Genomic DNA, 9,189 nt, shown 5'->3' with positions numbered 1-9,189 from the left:
CTGCTATTAACTTACTTGCAACTAGCTGCCTGTAAATTACTGTACTTTCAATTAACTTTTTTTATTACAAGATAACATTAGTTGACAACTACTAAGCATTCTTTGTGATGAACACACTTGGGACTCAGCCGCACCTGGCCTCAACCTCTTAGTTTGCAGGAAAATGACCTTCCTACCACACAATCAGACCAGTGAGCATGGCAAATATCAGCCATAGTAAGTTACTGTAAATTTTACAATAATCACAAGCTGACAGTAAATTACTGGGAAATAAACATGAACTTCCTGGAAAATGCACAGTAACCTTTAACAGTGCAGTTCTTGATTGTCACAAGCTCTTACGAAGACTGTAGAACTGGGAGTGGACAAATGCTGTGGTCAGTCTTCATCAATATAACAATAAAACAACTTAAACTGGTACAACACTTCCATTAACGGTTGGCACAAATACAATATATTTTAAACCATGCCCCCAAATATGCTAATGAGCCCCCACCAGCACATTGCCCCCACCTACATTTCAAAGTGCAATAATGATTGTACCTTAATATTTAATATATTGGGTAGAAAAAATACCTTTATACTAAATTTTGCACACATTTATCCTTGAAGTTACTGACCAGTACCATGTGATTACCTAACAGTGTTTGCTATAAACACATCTGAAATATCCTATAAGTATAGCTGTAGAACTTATCATTGTTTCTACCTGGAACCAGAGTGTTCTTCATGAGAGGGCTCTATATGGAACTCAAAAGAGTTCCCCTACCGGGACAAATCAAAGGGTTCTATGTGGCATCCAAAAGGGTTCCTCTATAGGGACAGATGACAAAACCCTGGAACCAGAGGGTTCTTCATGAGAGGGTTTTGTGTAGAACCCAATTGGGTTGCCCTACAGGGACAAAAAAAGAACCTCACGAGGATTCCTTGTGAGAGGGTTCTAAAAAATCAAAGGGTTCTCTCAAAAGGGTTCCCTCATAGGGACAAATGGCAGAATGTCTATTGGTTCTACTCTATTAACAATCTCTATCATATTAACAGACTTGGTGGTGTAGTAGGAAAGTCAGGTCTCTGGCAACCAATAGGTTGTGACTTCAAATCCCACGAGAGGTTGACTCCCAAGTAGTGAGAATGCAGCAGCATACTATCCCTTACAGCAATAATACCTTAATCCAGCTCTAAACATATCGTAACTTATTTATCATATTTTCCCTGCAACCAGTAGCTGGAAAATGTTTAACAGTGTAATGAAGAACCCTCTGGTTGTAACAGTGTATTGAAGAACCCTCTGGTTGTAACAGTGTATTGAAGAACCCTCTGGTTGTAACAGTGTATTGAAGAACCCTCTGGTTGTAACAGTGTAATGAAGAACCCTCTGGTTGTAACAGTGTAATGAAGAACCCTCTGGTTCTAACATTCTAATAAAGAGCCATACAAATGGTTATACAAAGGGATATTCAAAGAACCAATATAAATCAGTACTCCACAGATCGAGAAAGGGTTCCCTAAAGGTGTATAGGGAATAGGGTTCCAGTTGGAACGTAACCTCAAGAATTGGAAAGAGGATGAGGTGCACATTCTATCTCCTCTCATCCCTCCCTCTATCTCCTCTCTTCCTCGTTCACTGTGACTGCTACATATTACCTGAATTTAGACAACTGACACATAACTAGTATAGGGCGAAATGGACAGAAGACAGCGAGTGTGATTGAAAGAGGTGTTGGGAGGGTGTGGGGGGTAGTAAATGATATTGACAATATGGGACATGCACATTCCACTGTAGTGCCACAGCACACTGATGTCAGCAAGTGTTTGAATGGAGAATAACTAACCATACTGAAAAGCCCCAAGCATTTATCTTCAACGTTTTATAAGCATAACTATGTGTTGGAAAATCCTATAACCTAGATAGACTATATGTTTTAGGACAATCAAATTACATTAGTGCAAATTCTGCTAGACTTTTGCCTAAAATAATATCACATTTATTAACATTACATCTATTCTACATGCATAACATGTTTACAACAACACAACTTGCCATAAAACGTACAGACTCATATGTCCATGGTTTAAGTCATTCCCAGGATATCCTTTGAAAACAGTCTATTCCACCCATAATAGTCCTCCCATACACTCCCTACATGTACATGTGCGAACGCGCATATTAAACACAACAATAAAATAAGCTCCATCGAGTTGGCAAAATAATACACTACACCAATTTGAGGTGACATCACATTCCATTGACCCTCCAATCACTTCAGGGGCTCATTTGATTGGAAGGCGGCAGAGGCTTTAATCTCGAGACTAATTCAGATGCTGATGAAGGGAGGAGAGCATAGGCTACTTCCGACGTAGAGAGAGCAAGCGCACAGACGTGCTACTGCCACTGCCACACTCACACACAGCGACACTGAGGAAGGATGCGTCCGAGCCACACATTCACTCCTGCTGCGATATGAACGGGATATGTTCTGATCTTCTCCGCCTCTAATAAGGATTATAAAAAGTTTATCTATTTATTGGTTTTATTTCGAACTGTGGCGCTATAGAATGACATGTTACTTTGATTAGATTTTGTATTCCCAAATAACAAATGTAGGCTGTTTTTCTTCCATTTCAATGAGAATTGGGTCATGATCACATCGCCCGCATTTTCTGTCCTGAGAAATAGTATCGCGATTCCGGTGTGGGAGAACAGTTATTCAGGGGAGAAGGGCACACCGAGAATAAACAATCAATTTCTTCACCTCGTCTCTCCGTCAAACCCTTTACGGCAGGCTAATCGTATACCCATAAAGATTTTGAAAATGCTTACAGCACGGGGAGGACACATTTTGCACCCGGAGTACCTTCAACCTTTGCCATCAACTCCTATCAGTCCCATCGAGGTAAGAACTACGCTGGCCACAGGCTACAGGGGACGGGATAGAAAGGGATTGCAAAAGTGTGATTTTGGGCAGTTATTACTTTGTATGAATGTTTTTCTGTCTATGTTTTCAGATTTTAAAGTATCGGTACTATTAGGCCATTTGAGTTGTATCTATATACGTTTATTATCATATAGTTATTGTACATTTAAATTCATTCTTAGAAAAAAAGGTTCTGGATAGAACCCAAGAGCGTTCTATTGATTGCTTCATATATGGCACCCCTAAAGAGTCTAACCCTTTGATCAGAACCCAAGGGGTTCTTCTTCGCTGAACCAAAATTGGTTCCATATAGAACCCTTGGGTTCCATATAGGGTTCTATATGGAACACATGTCGGTTCTATATAGAACCTTATGGGGTGCCATATATGAAGCAATCATATAACCCTTTCTGGTTCTATCCAGAACCTATTTTTCTAAGACTGTGCAGATATATGGCTATAATAACCTTATACGCAATGCGTTAAACTCGTGCGTAATTAACGGAGTTCTCCAAGGGCACATAATACACTGTATAAACAGGAACATATTGCTTGGTTTTGAAACACCCCATGAAAAAAACATTACAGTGAAAACTTGAATAATAAATATTATTTTATCTTATTTTGCAGCTGGATGCCAAGAAAAGTCCGTTGGCTCTCTTGGCACAGACCTGCTCACAAATCGGAAAACCAGACCCTCCGTCCTCTTCCAAACTCTCATCTGTAACCTCAAATGGATCTAGTGACAAAGAGGCCAAATCCGGACCACTAAAAATGAGTGACATTGGAAATGAAGACAAATCTAGCTTCAAACCCTACTCCAAATCATCGGAGAAGAACAAGGACTCCTCGTCCAGCAGTGGTAGTCTGAGTGGAGATAAAGCTAGTTTCCGAGTGCCTAGCGCCACCTGCCAGCCGTTTACCCCCAGGACAGGCAGCCCCAGCTCCTGCCACTCTGTGTCTCCGCTGCCATCTGAGGGTAAGCAGGGAGACAAGGAGGAAAAGAATAAGGAATCTGATAGCAATAAAAACAGTACAATGGAGGGAAACGGCAGTGGTAGTCACAGCCGGATATCTGGGATTAACGGTGAGGCTAACCAACACCAGGAGACCACCTCTGGATCAAAGGCTATCACATCAGACTCACTCACATCTGTCTCCTCTGCATCATCTGTTCAACTTCTGGGTTCAGGAGGACTCGTAGCGCCAGTCTCCCCCTATAAACCTGGGCACACCGTTTTCCCTCTACCGCCTGCTGGCATGTCCTACCCTGGAAGTTTAGCAGGTGCATACGCAGGCTATCCCCAACACTTTCTCCCTCACGGAATGACTTTAGACCCGACGAAATCTAGCAGTCAACTACTCAGTGCTCAGTTTGCCGCTGCCAGCCAACTTCAGTGCAATAAGGCTGGGAGCCCCTTGTCCAGGGCTTCTCCTCCGTCCCTAATGTCTGCTAGCCTGTGTAGAGACCCGTACTGCCTGAGTTACCACTGCGCAAGCCACTTATCCGGTGCTTCCAGTGCCTCGCAGTGCCATGAGTCCTCGGCTCTGAAGTCAGGATACCCTCTCATGTACCCAACTCACCCTTTGCACGGCGTGCATTCCTCGCCGCCATCTTTTGCTGGACACCCGTTATACCCCTATGGCTTTATGCTCCCAAATGACCCTCTGCCACACGTCTGTAATTGGGTGTCGGCTAACGGACCTTGCGACAAACGGTTTTCTTGCTCAGAAGAGCTCCTCAATCACCTAAGGACTCACACTGCTTTTGCGGGGACGGAGAAGTTGATATCAGGATACCCGGGTTCATCATCGCTAGCCAACGCTGCGGCGGCCGCCATGGCCTGCCATATGCACATGCCTCCAAATGCGGCCCCGGGCAGCCCTGGAACGCTCACCCTGAGGAGCCCGCATCACCCTCTGGGATTGAGCACGCGCTATCACCCCTATTCAAAGAGCCCCCTGCCCCCCGGCGCTTCGGTTCAGATGCCCGCTGCCACAGGTCCATATTATTCTCCCTATACCTTGTATGGACAGAGACTCACCACCGCATCGGCGTTAGGATACCAGTAGAAGATACAGACAGACACATAATAACTATACATTTATAAGGAGATTTTAGGCCTAAATGACTTTTATATTGGTTGTATTTCATGCAGGACGGGATCCGTGGGCTCAGTGTATTTATTTGCGATAGCTCCAAGCGTGACAAAAATAAAAAATAATTATAATATTATTTGTAAGAGGCTCAAGGTGCATTCTTTTTTACAATTAAGATATAGGCTATATTGAATGGTGCCATTTTAGATGTTACATTGAAATTACAAGGCAGTGTGTATGTTGCTTTTAAAATGGTCATTGTGAGAGTTTTATGTTTCCTACATACAAAAGGCCTATTCGTTCTATTTTTCATTGGAAAGCCGTAGCCTATTTTGAAGTCTGGTGGGCCTATGTAGGTCTACTGGCTACCGCACATCGCAGACAACTTTTCAACTTTGGCCTAAACCTTAGAATGACATGATTAGTTCATCTTGTTGGAAAATTGGGCTCTCATATTTCTTCATACATTTAATTATTAATTCGACAAGCTAAATTAAGGTTTATGAATCTGGTAGGTTGTTTATGGAATAAATAATTCGACATACAGTATTAATTTACTTATAATGATAAACACTTGAATATGTGAGACATGAGCATAATTGGTCTGTTAAAGAATCGACACCATTTAATTTGTGGAATGGCATTTAAGATCTGTGTAGGCTATTTTCATTTGAAGTCTGTGCCGTATACACTTGAGTAACATTTTAATCACATTTTATTCACATTTCGATACCTTTAAGACTGCAAAATATATTTGTTAAACTTTTTAAATAGCTAAGCCAAATTGCAGCCTACTGTCATCTGACACAGATGTATTTCGCCACCCGATTAGCATTAGAGTAATTTATCGTTGGAGTAATTTAGGCAGTAATAATCTAACTCTGATATTCATTCAGTAATAATCTAACTCTGATATTCATTCAGTAATAATCTAACTCTGATATTCATTTGAACACGCCATTATCAAATTCAGCACTGTTTTTCACAGATCATATTTTCCCTACCTTCGAACGAATGATGGTGTCAGTCTGATTACATTAGAATAAGGAAGTTATCCGCTTGTGCAGTTATAAAACATGCAATATCAGCAGCACATTGGGAAATAATATTATATCTAAAAAGTGACAACCCAAACAACATTAATTATTGTTTTGCGTCTTGTTCTCAGATAAAATGTGCCCTATTTGTCTGAGCAGAGAGTTTCTCATAAAGGAAAAGAGGTTATGGGATACAGCTATACATTTGCTATAAAACAATTAGGCCTATAATTTTGGGTAAAATATTTAGGTTATTGTGTAGGTTATAGGGTTTAATAGCCTACGTCTTGCTCTGCATATGGACTATTTCACTGACTAGATCAACTCATTTCTCGTGGAGTCCTAACTCTTTTTTATTTACTTTAAATGCTATGTTTTAGGTTAGCTATATTGTATTGCGTTTATACGTTAGGTCTGTATTTCATCAGCTTGTTTTAAAGAAAACCAAACGCGTTCTGGAAGATATGTTGCTGCATTGCTCCATACCATATGTCAAGACAGCACACGTTTATATTTTCAACCTACAGTTATTAAATGTCAATCAAATTATTGAGAATACAACATCTTAAATCAGATGGACCACTCCATAAATACGCAAGTATTTTCGATACAATCCTTGCACAGATTAAATACCTGAGGCACACAAGATTACAAATAAACCAAAATGAGCGGTATTAAATATTGTATTTAATTCTCATATCATACACATCAATAAGTCACATCAAGAGTAGGACTATACTACATTTACGTCATTTAGCAGACGCTCTTATCCAGAGCGACTTAGAAATTGGAAAGTTCATACATATTCATCCTGGTCCCCCCGTGGGGAATGAACCCACAACCCTGACGTTGCAAGCGCCATGCTCTACCAACTGAGCCACACGGGACCATACTGGGTTGAGAGGATTTTTTGTCTATTACATAACACACTGGGTGGGAAGAGGTTCCACTTGTTTGATGATTCTATAATGTGGAAAACAAAAACCTCTCCATCATGCTCCTGAAGAAACCGACGGCTCCGCTGCTGAAGCCTCGTTATGCACAGTAGGCCTATACACACGCACACATCAGGCAACAAGGCAGTACACCTACTTCCACTTGTATGATGCATCAGGGAACATTACAACTGTTATATATAATTGTGTGTGTCAATATAAATACATACATTAAATTTCTTGCAACATTGCATTCTTTCATTTAAACATTGCCAAATTATGAGATAATGGATTACACCATATTGCATTATGAAAGAACAAAATGCCAAGGTGAAATAAATGGCAGCTGTGCTAGACAATGATTTATGATGTCACCCAATGTGGGACATTTCTACAGCTTTTATGATTGCAGTAATGAAGGTGTGTAAAGCAGATAGCATGAAATGAACCACATCTACAGAATCAAGCAAACAATGTCATTACCCATCCCAAAGTATATCACAGCTATTCCCAAGAGATAAAATCAAATCATTAATGGTCACATGTCATATTCATAAAATCGACGGCATCTTTTCAACAGATTCATTCTTTACGATCGCTCTCTCCCATGATGTATGTTAATGACGCTTCTAGTCCACAACTCACCACCCCAACCAGACTATTCTGACGATATGCGGGGCCTCATACAAATGGCACATCAATGTGATATGGAGAAAACATTTTTTTTACATTATGTCACTCGTGTTGATCATGTATCTTTACACGTTTTGGGGACTTCCTGGCTTTCGGGACTTCCTGGTTTTGGTGACGTTTTGAGGTTGAACTGTATGATTGGAGAAGCAGTTCCAAGAGCCATAACATATACAAATACAGAAATTAACATATATACATAAACTGTGCAAAAGAAAAACAGATTTATATATATATAATATGTCTGTCCTGAGCAAAGTAAAGGGTCTAGTCCAGAGACTCAGGGATAACCCTGAACATCTCTGCTCAATACATTGGGGGAATCTCAATTGCATACCCCTCTTGTCTTCTCTCCTTGCCTTATCAAAACCCATTGGATGAGAAAGCCAGAGGTCCCTCTCCTCTGACCTTCTCCTCCAATGGGTTTTGAGAAGGAGGCAAGGAGAGAGGACACAAGGAGTATGCAGTTGCGATTCTCCCGTAGTCTTCCCCTTAGAGTGTACTGAATGACCTTTCCTCACCTCCACTCTTTTCTCTCACATCCCATCCTATCTACCATTGGGTCATGGTCCTCTCAATCACACTGAAATGACAGAATCTGCTTTTGACAGAACATGTTCTCAAGTGAAATATAGTCTGTACATGAGAGACTAGATGGTTTCCTGCCTTGCTTAATCACTCTCCAATCTACCACCTGTTTTGCTTTGAACTTCAATGCTAGGAAGATTTCTGTCCCGTTTTGCCTTTTGGCCCAGAAAACATAGCAGTGTACCATGACGGGTCACAGACAAATGCTGACACTAAGACTGGTGTATGTAAGGGCCAGACCAGGCCGGGCTGTATGCTATGGGCATGCCCATCATTTGTGCTGCACAGCTGCACACCATGTGGTTGTGGGTGTGTAGTGTAGTCAATGTCTGTTAGATGTTATTGTTGAAGGCATTGAGACGTCATAAACACCACTAAGGTAATGCCGTTTGAAAGGCTCTGGTGACACCTTAAACAGTTTGATGAAAATATTTCATTCTGGATGCGTCCCAAATGGCACCCTATTCCTTTTATAGTGCACTATAAAGGGACTAGGGTGCCATTTAGGATGCAAACCTGTTTTTTTTTTTTATGTTGTTGGGTTTTTTTATCGGGGGAATAGGGTACTTGCTGTGAGATTCATGGGATCATTCGTGATATCATTCATGGTATCATTCATCGGATCATTCATGTATGAAGCTACATTCTGCTGTTATCCACAAATGCTTTAAGTAACCTGTCTAATAAAAATAATGATTGAAACTTCCAATACAACATTATTGGACTCCGGACACATTTTCTTGGCACATTTACTTTTATGCGGTTTGGATTTTGTATTGTGTGCGTCTCAAATGACACCCTGCTATTATTTGCATAAAGCACTACTTTGACCAGGGCCCATAGGGCTCTGGTCAAAAGTAGTGCACTATATAGTGAATAGGGTGCCATTTGGGACACATTCTTACAGTCCTATAGTCCTCTGTA

The 9,189-nt window shown here is 40.9% G+C and overlaps 1 protein-coding gene across 1 annotated transcript; it reads left to right on the top strand.

Moving 5' to 3' along the window:
* Positions 1-2,334: 2,334 nt before the first annotated feature.
* Positions 2,335-5,151, top strand: LOC129861251 (zinc finger protein 503-like). Its single transcript, XM_055932501.1, has 2 exons — positions 2,335-2,894; positions 3,546-5,151. The coding sequence occupies exons 1-2, from the start codon at positions 2,640-2,642 to the stop codon at positions 4,986-4,988; spliced, it is 1,698 nt and encodes a 565-aa protein (XP_055788476.1). The 5' UTR covers positions 2,335-2,639; the 3' UTR covers positions 4,989-5,151.
* Positions 5,152-9,189: the final 4,038 nt, after the last annotated feature.

Source organism: Salvelinus fontinalis, chromosome 1, assembly GCF_029448725.1.
Source record: "Salvelinus fontinalis isolate EN_2023a chromosome 1, ASM2944872v1, whole genome shotgun sequence".
In the NCBI taxonomy this organism is placed as follows: domain Eukaryota; kingdom Metazoa; phylum Chordata; class Actinopteri; order Salmoniformes; family Salmonidae; genus Salvelinus; species Salvelinus fontinalis.
The sequence above is the reverse complement of the archived record's forward strand: the minus strand, read 5'-3'. Positions and strand labels throughout refer to the sequence as shown.